At 35.8% G+C, this 21,040-nt stretch overlaps 2 protein-coding genes across 5 annotated transcripts; one reads left to right on the forward strand and one right to left on the reverse strand.

Annotated features, from left to right (window-relative positions):
- Positions 1-2,683: 2,683 nt before the first annotated feature.
- LOC107580473 (ubiquitin thioesterase OTU1) lies at positions 2,684-7,070 on the reverse strand. 3 transcript variants are annotated; one of them, XM_016266198.1, is made up of 3 exons: positions 7,022-7,070; positions 6,164-6,388; positions 2,684-3,793 (listed from the first exon to the last, which is right to left on the reverse strand). In XM_016266198.1, the coding sequence occupies exons 2-3, from the start codon at positions 6,369-6,371 to the stop codon at positions 3,096-3,098; spliced, it is 906 nt and encodes a 301-aa protein (XP_016121684.1). In that variant the 5' UTR covers positions 6,372-6,388; positions 7,022-7,070; the 3' UTR covers positions 2,684-3,095. The 3 variants fall into 3 exon arrangements, with proteins under 3 accessions (XP_016121684.1, XP_016121747.1, XP_016121810.1); XM_016266261.1 differs by lacking the exon at positions 7,022-7,070 and adding an exon at positions 6,985-7,019; XM_016266324.1 differs by lacking the exon at positions 7,022-7,070 and adding an exon at positions 6,905-6,938.
- A 367-nt stretch (positions 7,071-7,437) lies between these two features.
- On the forward strand, positions 7,438-10,463 carry LOC107580725 (small nuclear ribonucleoprotein E). 2 transcript variants are annotated; one of them, XM_016266464.1, is made up of 5 exons: positions 7,438-7,642; positions 8,490-8,516; positions 9,923-9,985; positions 10,136-10,214; positions 10,320-10,463. In XM_016266464.1, exons 1-5 carry the CDS (start codon positions 7,589-7,591, stop codon positions 10,373-10,375), a joined length of 279 nt encoding a protein of 92 aa, XP_016121950.1. In that variant the 5' UTR covers positions 7,438-7,588; the 3' UTR covers positions 10,376-10,463. The 2 variants fall into 2 exon arrangements, with proteins under 2 accessions (XP_016121950.1, XP_016121891.1); XM_016266405.1 differs by lacking the exon at positions 7,438-7,642 and adding an exon at positions 7,985-8,187.
- The last annotated feature ends 10,577 nt before the right edge of the window (positions 10,464-21,040 follow it).

Here is a 21,040-nt window from a genome sequence, read left to right on the forward strand (position 1 = left end):
ATGCAAACAAAATTGGTTTTTGTTTGCAGTAACTGCAGTAAGTTGGTTGGCCGTGCTAAGTGTGCGTTGGGTGTTGCTAGGTGGTTTCTAATTCTAGGGCATTCAAGATGAAATTAACATTGGGGTTCCTGGTTAAATTGGAGTTATGGAACAAATTGCTTGGTAAAGTTTAATACTAACATTAAAGGGGTCATATGATGCGATTTCAATTTTTCCTTTCTCTTTGGAGTGTTACAAGCTCTTGGTGCATAAAGAAGATCTGTAAAGTTGCAAAGACTAAAGTCTCAAATCCAAAGAGATATTCTTTATAAAAGTTAAGAGTCAGCCACACCTACCTAAAATGGCTCATTCTAACACGCCCCCACATGTCTACGTCACAATGTGAGAAGATTTGCATAACGCCACCCAAATGTTCACGCAAAGAAAGAAGGCGTAACTTTTATTTACCATGTCGCCACCATGTCGTGAAGGCGCTGTGTGATTCATTGTGAAAGCAAAACTACTTTGTTTGGTCTTCCAAAAGAGGACACGACTACAAATCAGTGGTATTTACAACACTGTTCCAGAACACTTCAACCCAAATATTCAGATGTGTGATGCACATTTTGCGGAGGTTGAGGACTGTTTCCTGTGAGAGTAGCCTACAATGCCGTTGTCTGTTTCTATAAAGTGGGGCAATTCCAACTTTGCAAGGACAGTCTGTCCAGCCCGGGGTCGTCACATGTGGTTGCCGCAAGCCCGCCGGACGATCCTTCGTCGAATCCGCCGGCCGTTCCTCACTGTAGCCCCCGGCCTCTGCTTTGAGTGCATTTGAGTGTGTGACGCTGTGTTTCGTTGTGAAAGTGAAACTACTTTGTTTGGCCTTCCAAAAATGGACACGACTAGAAATCAGTGGTTAAGTTGTATTTACAACACTGTTCCTGAACACGGTGGTAAGGGGCGTAACATTTCCGTCACACGCTTGAAGTATTCGGCCAATCACAACGCACTGCATAGCTGGCCAATCAGAGCACACCTCACTTTTCAGAACGATGAGCTTTGTAAAAATCGAGCTTTTCAGAAAGGCGGGGCATAGAGGAGAAACAATATTGTACAGTATGTGGAAAATAATGTGTTTTTTTAACCTTAAACCACATAAACACATTTCATTACACCAAATACACAAAATAATGTTCTTTTTAGCAACATCATATGACCCCTTTAAAGTTTGGGAGTAGTAGTAATGTTTGCTTTAGTAAACCACACTAATTAGTTAACAATTAGGCAAAAAATATAAAAGAATATTTATATATATCAATTCAAGTTTATTTATCATTACCCAGTATAACCAGTGATTTTGTAGCAATGAGTGCTGTACATGCAGTTTCTCACTCAAAGTTACCTTAGTGTAACACTGATCACAGCCATTTAGAAAAATCACTGCAAAATAAAGTCCTTTGGCCTTACAATGGCACCATTTCTTTAAAATAAAAAGGCTGCAAACAAGTAAACAACAGTGTGGATAGTACCTGACTGAAAAATACTGAGAATGTACATTTTTCTCTAAAGTTCATCCACACTCTAATACTATGATACTTTGCTACACTAAACCTCTAATATTGGCCCTGTAAGCAGGAAAATGTTCAATATGACACATTTCATCACTTAAAATGTAAAATGAAAATCACTATAATCACTCTTCCTAACAATATGTCATAGTCACTTGAGAGAGAATAAACACGTTTTGCATAAAACAATCTTGCGTGGTCATTTGCAGAAAATACACAAGTGCCCTTAAAAGAAAAACAAAATCTACAGATTCACAAAGTAGTTCAGTGAGATTCTACTATCAGCACCGTTGTTGTCCACTTCAACTTAAAATCCACACTTTCTTTCTAAATAGCTTACTGAAAATGTGTAAAAACCGCATCGAGTATTCAGAGTCGACACTTGATCTATGTGACTATTTCAAGTAACAGGTACAATGGAGCCAAGTGAACTTAAGACTTCATGTAGTGCCATCGATTGTTCAGAAGCTGTGCGTATGACCTTAAAAAGACAGATAATATAATAAATACAGTAATGCCATGATTAAATTAGATATCATGAAAGGCATGTTTTTAGCTGTGCTCCACCGTTTTTTTCAATACTACTCTGTGTGTGAAAAGATTAACATATTTGATTAATTGTTAAAAATGATCAATTATGCCTTATGTGATCACTCATTTAAAGTTTCATTATCTGTTCGATACTACCAAGAGTTTAGCTAGCACTGTCAAACAGCTGTTACTCACACATCTTTGAGCTGCAGGCAACAGAAAAGTGTTTACATGAGGTCATGGGTGAATCTCACGAAAACACGTCTAGGTCACATTTAACAGTGAAAAAAAAAGACATTATATTTAAGATCTTTTTAACATAATTTTCATTAAATTATTAGATGTAATACAGTAACTTATTTTCCAATTAAATCACTGCTATAAAATATAAAAGTAGCCTAACTTTAATACTACTATGTATAAATACTTCATAATTTATAATACCATACTATATTACTAATATTAAATGAGAATTATGGTGAGAATTATGAAAATAGGCATCAACAACTATAAACACATATATAGCTTAAGATGCCTGTTAATAATGAACAGTTAAATACATTTTTTTGAATCGTGATTTAAATAATTTTTGGAATTGAGATTTCATACACAGTCTTTTTTTTTTTTCCTTCTTTGATTCTGCAGTGAAATATGACCTGGATGTGTTTTGCGAAATTCACCCTAATACTAGTATTGTAATCATTATATATAAGGTAGTCAGTAGAGAATCCCTTTAAAATTTGGTTTGAAGATACGGCTTTGTCATCATATCTGGCAACAGACTCAAAAGCACGAGCACATTTAATACTTCAAACTCAAGAGTAAACCAAAGTTAAAAGAATAATGAATTCTTGGGGGCACTCGACATGTGAGAGTCTTCTGAAGCCGCTAAACAATGTGAGGTAGAGGACTGTACCAAGCTGGAACAGGCAGCAGAGAACGAGCAGGTACCATGTTAGGTGGCGTGGCAGTGACGCGGCAAAGGTGGGGGTGATTTAAAAAACAGAGCGAAGAGCGTCACACCTCCCCGAAGTTGGTGTGGCCGGTCTCCTTGGCATGTTCCCTTGCTTCCTTCTGCCCCACCAGGCCAGTCTGGCACACCATGCAGCGCAGAGCAAAGCGGTTGACGTCTGTGTACTGCCGTTTCCTCCGCGCCTCATCGGCGAGCTCCAGCGCTTGGGCCAAAAGTATGTCATCGGTGGTGGAAAACACAGTCTGTGCGGGAATATCTGAATTGGGCACCACCTTCTGGAGTGGGTCATAATGAATCCCATCATAAATTAGCAGCACTCGTTTAGTGTAACCAGCATCCTCGCCGAAGCGGTCGACACGCACAGTCTGAGTGTCAACGACGCAAATCTCACACTGGTAGAACTTTGAGAGGATTGAAATCTCAATGGCGCCTCCCCACGTGTCATCGCGACGGATCCAGGAGCAATAGTCTTCATTAGTCTTGCCCAATACTGCCTCGGAGTACGCGGTGGGGTCACTAGCTACAATCTGTGCGATGAGCCCGCGCATTTCAGGCGCACAGCCTGGGTCATAAACACCTCCTTCCATAACGTAGTTCACACTGGTAAACAGACAAGAGTTGTCGGCAGGGACGACGTGCCGCTCTATAACCGGGGACAGGTCAAGACTGGGCCTTTTGGTCACAGTGGTTTGTGATTGGGGTTTGGGTTTATTCTTCTCCTCCTCTACAATCAGCGTGTCTCCTGGAACAATAAACGTACCAATGAGCAACACCGGAAACTCAGCAAGATGGTTTTATAAATAGGCCTACAGAATTAAAAGAATAGTTCACCCAAAAATTTGCTGAGAGTTTACCCAAAGCCCCAAGTCATTCAAGATGTAGATAAGTTTGTTTCTTCATTGGAGCAGATTTGGAGAAATTTAACATTACATCACTTGCTCACCAATGGATCCTCTGTAATGAATGGGTGCCGTCAGAATGAGAGTCCAAACAGTTGATGATAACATCACAACGATTGTACTAATCCACAAGCTGTGTGTTTGTAATGAATAAATCCATCAAGACGTTTTAACTTCAAAACATTGCTTACGGCTAAAATACGAAAGGAAGAGGATTAGCGCAAAGCAATAATCAAAAAATAAAACCATCTCGAGAATAAAGTCATTATAATATGAGATTAAACTCTTTAAATTTCAAGAAAAATTTGAAATAAAATGTTGAGAATAAACTCATTAAATCATGAGGGAAAAAAGTAATTAAATTTCAAGAAAAAAGTCGAGAATGTTGAGAATAAACTCATAAAAGTAAGAGAAAAAAGTTGATACATTTCGAGAAGAAAGCTTGGATAAATTTCGAGAAAAACGTTGAAATAAAACGTTGAGAATAAACTCATTAAATTATGAGAAAAAAATTGTTACATTTCGAGAAAAAAATATTTTAAATGATTTTATTTATTAAAATGATTAAATACCGTATTGACCCGAATATAAGACGATGTTTTTTTCTTGGAACTACATCTGAAAAAACGCGGTCGTCTTATATTCAGGGTCTAGACTTTGCCATGTCAATAATACACCCACAACAATAGGTGGTGACAAATACACACAAAACAAGTGTGCCATGAAATACGTAATGTAATGCGTTGTAAAGATTGTGAGTAAAATCTAAAGAAAAAGAAAACCTTGCAGCTGCATGAGTCGTGACTGTCACGTTAGCCTGATGGGACCAAACTCCCGTGAGTAAAATCTAAAGAAAAAGAATTGTGATTTTAAAACGTAAGACAGTACCCAGATTTGAAGACTACAGTAAGATTTAACTTCTACTGTTAATAAGATATTGAGGCCAATACAGTAGATGCTGCCTTATTGGGACAACAATCCCTCCTTATAGCCTGCCTGCCACTATTTAATACATTATTATTAAACACTCGTTAAGCAATTGATTTCCACTATCTTGTTGAGAAAGCTAATGTAGCTCTTCAGCGATTAAGCTATTTTATTGATCAAATTGCAGGGCAGCGCTGAGAAGTTTCTGTGTTGTTGAATGTGCTGTGAGCTACAGTGAAGACAGCACATTAGTTTAGAATGCTTCTAATTTTTTTTTTTTAAACGTAGAGAGTGTTAATTTGTGCAATGATAACCTACCAGCAATGTAAAGATGATTTTTAATATATTAGAATGAGTACATTACAATAGAACAAATACATTATTATGCATGGGCCTAAAATCAAGATGCAAACAATCAGAATATTGTACCTGGTGGAGAGTGCCCGATGTTAACATGAAACATACGCCATTACTTATATTGCAGCCTACTATGGTACAGTTATGGAGGCCCTTAATAATGCGGTCAACTGCCTGCTCTATCTTGTTGAGAAAGCTAATGTAGCTCTTCAGCGATTAAGCTATTTTATTGATCAAATTGCAGGGCAGCGCTGAGAAGTTTCTGTGTTGTTGAATGTGCTGTGAGCTACAGTGAAGACAGCACATTAGTTTAGAATGCTTCTAATTTTTTTTTTTTAAACGTAGAGAGTGTTAATTTGTGCAATGATAACCTACCAGCAATGTAAAGATGATTTTTAATATATTAGAATGAGTACATTACAATAGAACAAATACATTATTATGCATGGGCCTAAAATCAAGATGCAAACAATCAGAATATTGTACCTGGTGGAGAGTGCCCGATGTTAACATGAAACATACGCCATTACTTATATTGCAGCCTACTATGGTACAGTTATGGAGGCCCTTAATAATGCGGTCAACTGCCTGCTCTGCCTATAGTTAGAAATGGCCCTATAGTATGCAGTGTTTAATAAACAGTTGTTTTACTAAATTCTGCTGAGGTGAAATTCAGTGCAGTCCCGTATCGTGATACGTATCGTACCGTGACTTTGCTGGTGATACACAGCCCTAATCCATTGGTGAACAAGTGATGTAATGCTACATTTCTCCAACTCTGTTCTGATGAAAAACAAACTCATCTTAATCCTGGATGGCCTGAGTGAGAGTACATTTGCAACACATTTTCATTTTTGGGTCAACTATTCCTGTAGCACATTGCAAATAAATCAAGTGTAAAGATCATGCAATGCAAAGCAAACCCAAACCTGATTTGATAGGGTATTCTTTGAGGTGGGCTTCACCATTGCGTAGATCCAGGCTGGACGGAGGATAGCCTACCATGATCTTCTGTACATCACACGGTATTCCAGTTAGCTCCTCGATCTTATCTTTAAGCTCCTGAACACATGATTGGTGTGTAAGGCCCTGCATCAGATGGGTCCCGTTCTTGGCTTTGCAACGCAGACGCAGCATCCTGTACCTGTTCAGTTCTGAACACAGAACAAGTGCATGAGCTAAATTAATATGAAGTTTAGAAGCAGTTATATTTTGGCTTTAAAACAAGGACATATGCAACAATAAAATTATAAGACTAAAAATATAGAAAAATCATCCATGTAAAGCAATGGCAATTTCATTTAAATAACAGGTGGAAATGTGCACGTATTTACACAGTATATGAATACATAAACATAAAAAATAAAGAAAGAAACGAGGAATATGATAACGGCATTAAAATATATATTCCAGTATAACTAGATACAATAGATTTACTGAGTACTTGAAAAAAAACAAAAGCACTACAGCTGAACAAAACGATAAACGCAATAAATGCGTACATAATTATTCATTTTAAACTTTGTAACCTTATTTTTTTATCACCTAAGCAAAAGTATTGGGTGTTTAATCATATAAAAGACAATGTTGACAACAATCTAAGCTAGGCTAATTGTTAGCCAGGCTAAAGATAACGTTGCAAAAGCTCAGCAGATATATAATTATATAACCTCAAATTCAAACAGTTCTTTCACTATAAAAACATCCTTTAAAGATATATGAAAATATTGTCTTAATAAATAAAAATCACTCGTAGTTTGGAGCTGGCCCGATGCGAAGTCACTCACCACTGAACGCCTCTAAAACAACAACAATTGACACGCTGACCGAGCAGAAACATGCGTATTACGTCACACAATCGGTGTACTACGTCCTGAAAACTACACAAGTTGTAGATATTGCTAGCGTAAAATTTCGTCCAAAATCAGCATATCAATATTTAAAATTTTTACTTTTAAAAATTATGTAACAACACAGAGACATTTATAATGAACTGGTGATAGCAAACGCTGATTTAAAATAGTGAAAAAACGTGTAGAATTATTGGACAATAACATATAATTGGCTGTGCATATATATATATAACTGCTTTTACAGTCGTGCATTATGTAACATGTTCTGTGCAATACAAATATGTTGTGTGAATCCACCAGTCTGTAATGTGTCTCCCGGCCACAAGAGGCGTAACATAGAATCAACAGGTCGTTTTATCTGCGTCGGTCTGTTTCCGGCATTGCGCCGCCATTGAAACAGCAGCAAGCAACGTGAGAGTTTCGTTGCCGCGCCAGTAACTATTGCATTTCATTTTTCATTGATCACCTTCTTCTAAAAATATCTGGATATTGCTTGAAAGAATGGCGTACAGAGGACAAGGACAGAAGGTTCAGAAGGTCATGGTGCAGCCCATTGTATCCTGCAGAACGCAGAACTGGATTGGCTTTTCCATTGTATTGATATTTTCGTCCAATATCAGCATATCAATATTTAAAATTTTTACTTTTAAAAATTATGTAACAACACAGAGACATTTATAATGAACTGGTGATAGCAAACGCTGATTTAAAATAGTGAAAAAACGTGTAGAATTATTGGACAATAACATATAATTGGCTGTGCATATATATATATAACTGCTTTTACAGTCGTGCATTATGTAACATGTTCTGTGCAATACAAATATGTTGTGTGAATCCACCAGTCTGTAATGTGTCTCCCGGCCACAAGAGGCGTAACATAGAATCAACAGGTCGTTTTATCTGCGTCGGTCTGTTTCCGGCATTGCGCCGCCATTGAAACAGCAGCAAGCAACGTGAGAGTTTCGTTGCCGCGCCAGTAACTATTGCATTTCATTTTTCATTGATCACCTTCTTCTAAAAATATCTGGATATTGCTTGAAAGAATGGCGTACAGAGGACAAGGACAGAAGGTTCAGAAGGTCATGGTGCAGCCCATTGTATCCTTCAGAACGCAGAACTGGATTGGCTTTTCCATTGTATTGATATACGTTGGTTTAGTCATATTAATAATGTTGTATTGTATTACATATTGTATTATGAATTGCATGATTTTTTTCTATAATTATATCTTCGATCAGTATTTGAGAGGTTTGCATCAGGTTTGTTTTTGTCCTGCTGATCGGTTCCTTAACGTTACTAATGAATGAAAAAAGCTTTTTTTAAATTATTCATGGGTTATATTTGATATCGGTATAATGTTATTGTTAATATTTGTTTGTTTCCTTAATTACACCTTCAGAACCTTATTTTCAGGTATCTACAGAATGTAAGTTAATTATTTTATTGTGTATATTAGTATAATTAACATGCATGAATATATATTTATTAAAAAAAAATATATATACATACATACTTATATACTTACATACACACATATATATATATATATATTAGAGGTCGACCGATATTGGATTTTATCGATACCGATTGTTAGTTTGGACCACCCTGACCGATACCGATTAATCAACCGATAGTTTTTAAAATGGATCCTGAACAAAAACTAAAATAGTGCTGAACCATAATTTGTAAATGAATAAAAATATTAGTATTAGAAATTAGTTAGTTCATAGTTTATTAACTAATGTTAACAGAAGAAATGTAAAAAAAATGTTTTTGAATGTATTAGGCTAGTAATAGTAAATGTTTAAATGAACAAACTCTAACAAGGAACAATACTTATACAGCTTTCATTAATCTTAATGTTACAAATGGACTCTTATTGTACTGTGTGCATACTCTCACACTTTAACTGCTTCTATTTTAGAGCACTTGATGATTATCTAAGGTATTACTCACACCGGACGCGGCGCGTTCACTTCAAGCCGCAGTCTAAAACAGTTTATTTAATCACCAAACGGGCAAAAGTTTACTTCAAGCATGAACAATGACATGGATGAGTTTGTAGTTCGGAATTTAAAAATACAGAGCAAACGGAAAGAGAAATTGCGATCTATAGGCTATTACTGCTCAATAAATGAAGCATACTTTATTAGAGCCACAGAAAGACAAATGTTTTGCTGAAAAATGCACAATACATAATTTTACAGCCTAGGGTGAAGTCATTATGTACGTTAAGAACGATTTGGGACAAATATAATGTAATTTAATGGAAAACTATGTGAATGGTGCTCTGTGGTGTGGCAGGATTTTCTGTCGGCTGCATTTAAATCTGCGTCTGAAGTTTTCCACATTGTGCAGCGCGCAGCCTCGCGTGCCAAAACAAACAACACGTGCTGCCAGGGATTTCCACCACTAGAGGCCACTCTCGGACTGTATAATGTCAGCGGACCATTCTCAGATGCTCCAGCAATGGACGCAACCCGGAAAACTATCGGCAAGGACTTTTGCCGATAACCGATAGTTCCGCCAATCAACGATCGGTGCAGATTAATCTGCAAAACCGATATATCGGTCGACCTCTAATATATATATATATATTAGTTAATTATGTATTATTAAGTGTTGATGAAATGAGGTTTCCCCATGCGTTTTTGTTTTCTGGTTTCTACTATTGTTTTTTTTTGTTTGTTTATAAATTTTTAGAATAGCATTACCTGCAGCGTTTTTGTATTTATCATCCTCATAAAAATAAAAATCTAATCTAAATTAAAAGTTCAAAATACAAATCTAATTTATGACGAGTTGCTAATATTTTTTTCCCTTCCTGTGCAGCGTTCTCGAATCCAGGTTTGGCTGTATGAACAGGTCAACATGCGGATAGAAGGCTGCATCATTGTGAGTAAACACAGCAAGTCTCACATTTACCGTTAACACGCTTTACTCTTTCCACACAGGTCATTTTCATCTTTACAGATAATTTTGGGAACAATATCATGCAAGCATGTGAATAAAGAACTCTTATTTGCTTTTTGTTTATGTTTCAAGGGATTTGATGAGTATATGAACTTGGTTTTGGATGATGCAGAGGAGGTTCACATGAAGACCAAGAACAGGAAGCCACTGGGTAAGTGTGAACTTTGCGATACTGGCGAGTCATGCGTTTCTGAGAAATAACTTTTGTTTGATGTAAGTTCGATATGACTTTAAACATATTTTATCTCTCTAATAGGGCGGATTATGTTGAAAGGAGACAACATCACATTGCTGCAGAGTGTGTCCAATTGATTGTCTGTTAGGAGTTCATTTGGATATTGTTTGTTTGCTGTTAAATTGTTGGTTTTACTTTTTCATTTGTCAATATTTGGTATTTTGACCCATGTTTAAAATTGTGAAAACCTTTTTCTTTTCTAAATCTCAAAAATAAATATTTGTTTCCCCCCACTGTTCCAGGCTACTGTTTCTAGTGTTGGAATTAAACAAAGTGGCAATTAGCATATGCAAAGGACTGAAACAAATTAAGTTCAAAAGTTTAGTGTTTTTGAAAGAAACACCTTCTGCTCACCAAAGCTGCATTTATCTGATCAAAAACCAGTAGTACTGCGAAATATCATAACTTAAAATAACATTTATGTGATATATTTTAAAATGTCATTTATTCCTGTGATGGCTAAACTGAATATTCAGCAGCTTAAAAAAAAGATTATATCTTTTTTCTTTGATTAATATAAACTTTAAAAGAATATAATTTATTTGAAATATAAATCTTTTTGTAACATGCATGTTTTTACTGTCCCTTTTGATCAATTTAATGCATCCTTGCTGAATAAATGTATTCATTTATGTAAAAATTGTACTGAACCAATACATAGTGCATGTTTTGTGCAACCAAGCATGACTGCTCATTGACATGGTACTTTGTTTCTTAAATTGTTTAGAAATATGTATATTTTAATCGTAGTTAGAAGTAATATTTGTTGCTTTGTTTGACACCTGTCTGCAGCTAACCATGTAACCACTAGAGGGCAATACATTAGTTTGTCTTTGTAGTGTAATAGTGGGTCTTTGAAAGATGTTACATGTGACATTTTATGTTTTTCCCCCACTGTATTCTATAAGTGCATTTTACTCATATAGCCCAATGAAGCATTGCATAACTTTTCTTAAGAAGTTAATCCCTTTAAAACATCTGACCTTTTTAATTAATTTTATTATTATTGTTTATATATATATATATATATGAGAGAGAATTTTTTTTTTTGACCTTTCAAACTCTAAAGTTAAATTTTGAGCCACAAATGTTACCGGTGGGATTAAATAGGTTAACAGATGCTTTTAACCAAAACGGCACATATACAGCACATGATTTAATAACCTGTTGAACTTTTCTAATCTTTCTTGATTAAAAAAAAATGGCTTAATAATAAAATATTTTAAAACAAAGTAATTTAATAATGTTTTCAGAATGAAAACTACCACTTTGCCCTTCAAGGTTCTAAACAATTTATTTAATAAAAATAAATGTGATGAAATGTGACTGGAGCACAAAGCCAGTCTTAAGTATATTTGTAGCAATAGCCAACAATACATTTTATAGGTCAAAATAATCGCTTTTTCTTTTTTGCCAAAAGGATATTAAGTAAAGATCATGTTCCATGAAGATACTTTGTAACTTTCCTACCGTAAATATATCAAAACTTAATTTTTGATTAGTAATATGCATTGCTAAGAACTTCATGTGGGCAACTTTAAAGGGGATTTTCTCAATATTTAGATTTTTTTGCACCCTCAGATTTAAGCTCTTCAAATATCTCGGCCAAACATTGTCCTATCCTAACAAACCATACATCAATGGAGAGAGATGATGTATAAATCTCAATTTCGAAAAATGGTTTTGTAGTCCAGGATCACAAATTACAGAATTCAGCGATGTTTATAAAACAATCCAGTTAAAACCATGACGTGATGTGTGCACTAAAGTGATTTTGAATCAGTATGTACTGATTGTTCAAGAGATGAATACACTACATCTGCATAGTTCTTTATCTGAACGTTATTGCGTGCTTCAGTTTGTGGTATTAGTTTCAAATCCCCCAACAACTAATTTTAAGCTTAAAGCTTTAGATTTCAATAACGGTCGTTTTCCTCAAGGGGAAGTTTGATAAAAATCTGGAAATATGAAAACAGCAGCATGTCAGCAGAGCTCAGATGGGTTTGCCAGAGAACAGGAGAGCTGTGACTTTGAAGTCAGAGGCAGTGGTTGGTGAGTCTCTAGATAGGGACTGACTGTCAACCTGTGGAGGAAGCGGTATCTAAATCACGAGTACACGAGCATTGCGTGTGTGCACAGAGCCGGAGAACCAGATGTAGCTGTGAAGCTCATCGGGAGGAAGTCAGTTGCTGACTCCAGAGACTTTAAACTCACTTTATAACTGCGACCACACGCTTTTAGTCGTTCACTGTGGCTTCAACCACAGTAATGTTGCATAAAGTCGATCCCCTTGTGAATTTTTCTTTCAGTATTCATTCAGTGTGCATCTTTCTGGGGGCTTTAAATGCTCAAAATCGCTTCTTTTCACATGCAGATGAAAATGAATGTGTCCAGAATTTCCAGAACTGCTAAACCGAACTTGCTTTCTTAACAGGCTTACACGGTCATGGTCTTCGTGTGAACAATTTATCGGTGTGCATTATTCTAGAAACAAACGTGATTTTGCTCATCATAATATAATCATTTGTTTTTACTGAATGGCGATCCGTTTTAACTGATGTCATCTAGAATACAACCAAATCTCAATGGAGAAATGACAAGCCTACGTTTTGTTCTTTTTATTTGCATAGGTGTATGCTATTATGCATAATTTTGGTGCTTATGGAATGCATCTGAAAGATAGATTTACTAAAATGTGTAGTACAGCGTAATTATGATGAACTAAAACCATAAAAAAACAGCTACTTCAAATAAAATATACGTTAACTGATATTAAAAAAGTAAACTGTTTTTATTTCTCAGCTAGTTCTCATTTTTATTAAAATATTTAAAATGATCTAACTAAAACTGATATAAAAAAGTGAACAAAAATTATATAGGCATTTAAGAAAAATGTCAAAAACACAACAAAATTTATTGAAACGTTCACTAAAATGACAATGAAAATAGAGAATGTAAAAATAAAAGCAAATTTAAAATAATGTCTAAAAAAAAGCGATGATAGTATCTCAGTGATACTAAAATAACACTGTTAAAGTGCCACTACAATCCCACAATGCAATGTGCTCAGTTTGCAAAACAACAAAATGAACCTGAATTGCACTAAAAAAATTTTTTAAATGTCAAATCAAATTGAAAAAACTGCAACACAATTGTTAGGTTCATGTGACAGCAATGCAGTATACTAATGTAAAAAAAAAAGATAAGCAAGCAAAAATAAACCAAAAGAAGGAACAGAAAACAAGAATGCATGGGGAAAACCTCATACATGTATTAGTAATTTTTCAATAATATTAATAGACTTTAATGGTAGGCCCTTATTTCCTTTTGGACAGTTTTTAGTTCTGTAGAGGTGATGTGGCTGCTGTGGTTTTCCACTCATACTCTTCCATGCACACTTCTTCACCCAGTTTCCTTATATTACGCAAATCCCATCCTTCAGTAAGACCCAGCTCTTCCGTTCCTCTCACCCCAGTCAAAAAACCAAAGAGACAGTGCATTTCTGCCATGACCAGGCTGTGGGAAACCAACCAAACGCTTTGGAGGCAGGTCAGCTCTTGCTGGGTTTAGCCGTCGGAAACACTGCCCAGGTCAGATTGCCATCCGGGAGCTCCTGAGGGGCCTTCCTGTTCCTGCGGGTGTGATTGTTGTGAGCGTGTCTTTTGTTCTCCCTCCCCCCGACCCGAGCTGTCTCGTCCCCTACCCCGGCTCCGACCGGACAGGTTCAGTCTGTACGCCTGCATTGCCCTCAACATCCACACCATCAACTCAACCCCGACTGTCTGGATCACTCGCACATGTTTGGACTGAGCATGGATGTTTTTCTTCACTTTAAGAATAGCGTCTGCGTATCCAAAACAGGAGATGCTTTCACATTAAATAGGGATTTTAAAAGACTTCAGGCAATTTATCTGGCTGCCATCCTCTCTGTCTGGAAAGAGTGATGGCCTGTTTGTTTTCATTGTTCTGAACTGAGGACGAAAATACTTAATATAGAAACTCAAAGAGCTCAGAAAAAGAAACATAAAATCTTTCCAGTGTCAATTTTTTGTAAATGACTCTTTTGTAATTTCTTAATGGAGCAATGTAATGTGTGAGAAGTGACACTTATACTTCTGGAAGTGTCAAGATATTTTTTTTAAATCGATTTTTTTATTAAAAATATTAAATTGAATAATATTTCATTTATTTTTTATATATATTCTTTTATTTATTTTATTTATTATTTATTTTCTATGTATTTTATGTATCAAGCCTTTTGTAAACAAAAAAATAGTTTGCAAATGTAATTCGATAAAGTTGGAAACATTAATAAAATAATAAATATTAATCAGTGAAGCAGTTATTTATTAATAATATTATTTAAAATATATATTTTGAAAAATTTATTAAAAAAATAATATTTGAAGAATGGCTGTCCTACAAATAAAAGTGTACTTAAAAACGGCATGAAGCCTTTTGAAAACTTAAAAAAAATAGCTTACAAGTTTATGATTTGATAAGGTTGGAGACCTGTTATTTAATATAATAATAATAAAAAAATAATTATCTGTGAAGCAGTGTTTTCATTAATACTAGTCTTCCAAACTAAAGTGTTGTTAAAAACTGCTGGAAGCCTTTTACAAAACAATTTAATATATTTAATATAAAAATATTAATATATATATATACTGTGTATATTAGTCAACATTTGAAGTGGATCAAAACCTTTCATCAAAGTTGTCCTAAAACCAAAATGCATTCCTGTCTTAGGACAATTTTTTTAAATTTTTTGATCCACTTCAAATGTTGACTACTGTATATATATATATATGAAAAATACTTTCCTCACTAGAGGTGCAAAAAAAGCACAAACGCTGCAAATGCTGTTTACACGTAGGTGACACTCCACCAAAGCGTTCTGTGCGCACAGGCAGTGACCTGTGAACATGTTGCTTATCTTGTTTTAACAGTCTGGTCGTAATACATAATACCTCCATTTTTCTCCTATTAACACATACAGTCCGATAAGGGCTTTTGTTTCTCATTTTCACCCAAGGAAACGTTCGTAGCATTTTTCATTGTGACTCAGTTTGGCTGAAATGGTCGTGGCACCGCTGGGCAAAGGTCCAGACTCTGAGTGTAAGTGAAAGAGGGTCCAAATCAGGCCGGGCTTTGTGCAAATATATAATGAACAAGCTTCAGACATTTCTATGTTTCAGCATCATCAGATGATCAGTGATGATAGAGGGTATCAAGAGACTGCTGGTCAATGGGTGTACTTTGCAGTGCACTTTTCTATGTAATCTTTTCAACAGTATACAAATGAAAAACAGATGACATGAAAGCAATCGCATGTTCTTAGCACTAATGGTGATTCAATGAAAGGGCTCCTTTTCTCTTTTTACAGCTTTCTGTGAAATACATAATGTGCCATCTCAATCTAAAGTAATGAATTTTAAATACATTTGGTAATAATTATACCTTCTTAAAGGAAACAAAGAAAATTTTAGAGTTTAATTACAGTTTATGATCATTAACCTTTTGCTCAAAGTCATGAAAATGCAAGGTATGATTCATAAGGAAAATCTTGTGTATATAACAAAACTATGGTAACAAAGTTGACATATTTAAGATATTTTAATATATATATATATATATATATATATATACACACATTTAAAATATTTATACATTTAATATGAAATTGAAATTGGACATTTCATATTAAATGTGTAAATATATATATATATATACATTTAATATGAAATTGGATGTGTTTTTCTTGTTATGTTTATTAAATAATTTTGTGTTAGAAATTAGGAGATATTGCTTGCTTTTATTTCTGTATATTCAATTTTTAATCCAAATCCTTATTAAAAGAAATGCAAAACAAAAAGAAACTTTTTTTTGGATTTGTTTTGAGGCTTTCAATAACACAGTGAAAGTTGGCATCAGATTTTCATTGTTAAAGTCATTATTTGCACATATGTTAATGAGGGACCCAAAAGGCACCAGCTTTTAAAATGACCCTAAACAAACAGACTACAAAGTGACACTTATGTAATTTAGTGCATTTTGGAATAGAATTTGTTGTTGCTCTTTTTGTGGTAAACACTCACACTCTAAACTTCTCACTTATGTTTGCTAAAATTGGTCACTTTTCCACCTTTCGTGGAAGTTTTTTTTTTGTCTGCGAGGTAGACTTTTGCACACACACACACACACACACACACACACACACACACACACACATATGCGAGCACACACAATGTGTTGGCAATTCAATATGAAGTGCCTAAATGTACCGAACAAAAGACCTGCAGGGGAGCAAAAGGAGATGTGGAACAAAAAACAAACGAGTAATGAAATTATAACAATACAGAGAGAGAGTGAGGGGAGCGGGTGCCACAATGGCAGGGAACAATCGCGCCGCGTCAATGGAAAAAAAAGTGTGTGCAGAGAGGGGGGGTAGGCTTTGGACAATAGGCCGGTGACAGCGGCACAATGGCAGCACTGTTTTCAATTAGACATTATCTCATAGACAGAGTGGCAGGTTTCATTGTGCTAGGGGGCTATTTTCAGGGCCGCCTTTGTGTGCGGCACTGCCAATATTCCCTTCAGCCCCTGCCGTGAGCCAGCCCTTTATTCTCGCTACTGTTTGTTTTTTTTTGTTTTTTTTGCACAAGCGCTAAAGTAGAAATGTGGGTGGTTTTGGACCAGACAGGCCTCTGAAAGGATAAAAAAGGGGGAGTGGGGCATAACTTGTGCCTTGTCACCTGGGTTTACCATGGCAAATTGAAAATAGCAAGAGCTGGAATCTCTTGGCAGACTTGAATGTGACGCCAATTTGACATGCACTGCGTGTGTGTTTGTGCCTGCAGTTTGGTGGCCTGGTGGGCATCGTGGTCTTGATCTAGGATGGTTTGACTATGTATTGTGGCTTATAATGCAAATTCACATACAGCCATTCCCTACACAAACAGTAGGGAATGGCTGTAACGATGCCAAGGTTGTGGGTTCGATTCCCAAGGAATGCATGAAATGAAAAAAATAAATGCTTGAATGCAATTGCTTTGATTTAAAGCATCTACCAAATGCATAAACATAAATGTCGGTTCTAAAACACATTATAAAAGTACCATAAAAATAGTCCATATAACTTGATCTCAATGTTTTGGAAGCCATATAATAGCTTAATGTGGAAAACAGATCATAATGTGACCACACCTGTCCTGCGTTCGTATAGTTCAAACATGGTGAATGGTGCTTATGGGTTATGGGTTTGATTCCCAGGAAATGCATGATCTGGAAACAAATGTTTGAATATAATATCCACTGCTTTCAAAAAAATGTGTCTACCAAATGCATAAATGTACATATCTGTCAAGCTCTAAAAAAACACTATAGAAGTACCATAAATGCAGTCCAAATGATTTGTGTGCTAAATTTCAAATCTTCTGTGGCCATATCATAGATCAGATCAAATCTGAAGCACTATAGCAAGTTTCCATATGCAAACATTCCAGTTTAGAAGTTTTACGTTCGTAGTGTGACCACATCTCTCCTGTGTTTCTGTAGTTCGGACAATAGAGCATGGCGAGAATGACAGTAAGGTTGTGGGTTTGATTCCAGGGAATGCGTGAATGCATGAATGCTTGTAAATGTCTGTCAAACTACAAAAATAACAAAAAGCACTATAAAAGTACCGTGAACAGTCCATACGACAAGTGCACTACATCACAGGTCTTCTGAAGCCTTTGTGAGGAAAACAGATCAAATTTGAAGCACTATAAAATCAAATTGGATGGCATATGCAAGCATGCCAGTTTACACATTGAGTTTTTAAAGAGTTTTTAGTTTATACTGTGACCACGTCTGTCCTTTGTTCTTGTAGCTCAAACAAGGTTATGGGTTCGATTCCCAGGGAATGTATGAACTGGAAAGGAAAAGGAAATGCTTGACTACAACATCAGTTACGTTAGATAAAAACATCAACCAAATACATAAATATCTGTCAAGTTCCAAGAATAACAAAAAAGTATACAGTCCATTTGACTTGTGGAATACATCTCAAATCTTAAGTTAAATGATAGCTGTGTGCAGAAAACGTAAAGCACCATACCAAGTTTGACATGATGCCAGTTTACAACATTCAGTTTTATTTAAAAAAAAGAAGAAAACAATGTGTTTCATAGAAACAGCATGATGGTGAATCAATAATGACAGAATTCTCATTTGTAGATTAACTACTCCTATAAAATTGAGTATGCAAAGTATTTTGGCAAGGGCCTCTTTGCAGCTTGTTTGCATTCCGGGTAGAGGCATTGGCATTCAATTCCCTTTTAACATGTGCAATATTCTTTCTGTCATACATACTGTACTCCTTTTTATAATTGATTGTATATTTTGTTTTAGTGCTCTAGCAGAACTGTGATGCTTGTTTCTGTAGAGTTTTTCATTCCACAATGTGAGCTCCAAACAAGCAGACATGAAACAGTCGAGGTTAATGCCCTTCGCCCATTTCCTCCGCTTTGGAGAGAGAATTCTGGCTCATCGAAATGCCGAAAGCCTGAAAGCACCATCAGATAAACTTGTTTGGAGCCTCTCAACCCATTTTGTTCAGGTACGAGATATTTGATGAAAGCCAAGTTGCACAAAAAGCTTGTAATTGGCCCGAAAATAATCGAAGCCCAACTTGCCACTCAAACCTTTTGGTTCTCAAACCACCTGCTGCTTTTTTGCTATTGCTTTTACCTCAATTAGGTTGTGCAGACCTGATTCTTGTGATTTCACTGAGCGTTTGCGGTTGAAAAGGAATGTTTTGCATCATATGTTTCTCACAAACAAACACGTTTGTTGCTTGAAATCAACGGAACAGAAATCGGAATGGGTCGCGGCTTTCCGATAATTCTCAGAAATAATACGCTTGACCTTATCGCATATGTGTTTTTGGGCAAGTATCTGTCATGTTTGCTGTTCTATATCACCCCGGTTCCCTCCCATGCGGTTTGAGTGACTATCTGGCTCAGTATTATTTCCCCATCAACATTTTTTACGCTTTTTTTATGAGGACACATTGGTTTTTGTGAAGTGCCTACATAGACAAAAATGCCATTTTGGTTGGAGAGTAAGCAGCGCAGATAGCAGTTGCAAAGGAAAATAATCATTTCATGGTGGTTTACACCGTTCTCCCACAATTCCACACTGCTGCCACATTGAACAAGCATGATTCGTTTAATGGCCTAGTTAATCAATAAAATGTCAAAGGTTCAAAAAGTAAATCACTTATTTGGAAGCGAAATGAGATGCTTCAATGTGTTTTTTCGTATTAACAAAACAATTTTGATGTGAATTCTGAATGTTCCCAGCACTTACCTGATAGCATCACTGAAATACTGTGGTAAAACACTGAGTACTACCTAAATCTGCAGCTTCTAATCAGCTTATCGTTCTCACGTATTGCAAACAAGCCCCAAAAACATGTTTGAGTCTTAAAATATCTGCATATAGATAATCAGATTTATTCACTGCAGTGGGAAAACATGAAATTAATCATTAATAATAATGCTTTTAATGAGACGCATTTGCATGTGTTGATAAAGATCTTTAATAGGCGAGGTGGGTGGGGGGAGCATATCTACACACAAGCAAACAGGAAGAGAGAACACAGGCATATCCGCTCCCAAACTTCTTTTTATAATATGAGCCATTTTTGCAACCACAATGTGAGATTATTCTTATTAGTCACAATGATTGCCTAATTGGCATAGTGTGTAGTGCGGAGAATACAAAGTGATTCTTAAAGGCCTGACAGGCCGGCTGTGTTATAATGAAGACAAGGGGTCTAAAGAACGCTTGGTTGTATTCCAAAAGACTGAATTAACGTCTTCATTCTATGGAGTCATTTGCATTTGTAAATGCCACGGTTCTGCAAAAAGATGTAGAGCGTTTGGGTTCGCCAGTCTCCTGATGGACAAAGGCCTGTCCTGACATTGGGAGCTCATAGGGAACGTTCCAACAGTGTTATCTAAGGCCAGAAACATACACTATGCAAGTTCACAAGAAAACCATTCATAGGCTGATACCTCCAAAAAGCATAAACACTGAACCATTGCTGCGTGTGTTTGAGCACCTCGATTTTTATTGGGAAGTCTGTTTGAAAACAATCAATATATTTCATTTTTACTTTTTGCTTTATTTCAAGTCATCCACATAATAACCTTTAAAAATAATTTCATTTATGAGAAATGTCTTTTTAAATTGTTCAGAAAACAATTTAGTCTTCATTCACTTATATGTAAATATAATTCAAATATATTGAGATTCAGTGTTGGGGGTAACGCATTACAAGTAACGCGAGTTACGTAATCAGATTACTTTTTTTCAAGCATCTAGTAAAGTAACGCATTACTTTTTAATTTACTAGAAAATATCTGAGTTACTTTTTCAAAGTAACGCCAGTTACTTTGTTTTCCCATTTATTGACTGACAAGTCTCCTGTCCCCATATTGGGAGAAATCGGGAGTACAGAGGTGTTGTGTGTGCTGTGTGAACATGATGTTACTGTAATTCTAAACTAAATGTGAATGTGCATTAATTCATCCCACTCCCAAAAAAACAGATTTAGTATTCATCAAAATGAATTAAAACAGTGAAATGCAAACTCAGAATATGACACAAACCTGCAATAATTACATATGTTAAATAACACAAATGTATCTAATCCCATTTTATTAACTAATGTCTTTGCTGCTGACCTT

The sequence above is a fragment of the Sinocyclocheilus grahami genome, unplaced genomic scaffold, assembly GCF_001515645.1.
Source record: "Sinocyclocheilus grahami isolate Dianchi unplaced genomic scaffold, SAMN03320097.WGS_v1.1 scaffold3.1, whole genome shotgun sequence".
NCBI classification, from domain to species: domain Eukaryota; kingdom Metazoa; phylum Chordata; class Actinopteri; order Cypriniformes; family Cyprinidae; genus Sinocyclocheilus; species Sinocyclocheilus grahami.

What these genes read in the sequence shown, in the direction of transcription:
- LOC107580473 (XM_016266198.1), bottom strand. Translation starts at nt 6,371, where the DNA reads ATGCTGCGTCTGCGTTGCAAAGCCAAGAACGGGACCCATCTGATGCAG. An exon ending in AGAATACCCTATCAAATCAG is followed by an intron (nt 3,794 to 6,163) that starts GTTTGGGTTTGC and finishes TTATTGTTCCAG; the next exon opens with GAGACACGCTGATTGTAGAG.
- LOC107580725 (XM_016266464.1), top strand. Translation starts at nt 7,589, where the DNA reads ATGGCGTACAGAGGACAAGGACAGAAGGTTCAGAAGGTCATGGTGCAG. An exon ending in AGGTCATGGTGCAGCCCATT is followed by an intron (nt 7,643 to 8,489) that starts GTATCCTGCAGA and finishes TTACACCTTCAG; the next exon opens with AACCTTATTTTCAGGTATCT. An exon ending in TTTTCAGGTATCTACAGAAT is followed by an intron (nt 8,517 to 9,922) that starts GTAAGTTAATTA and finishes CTTCCTGTGCAG; the next exon opens with CGTTCTCGAATCCAGGTTTG.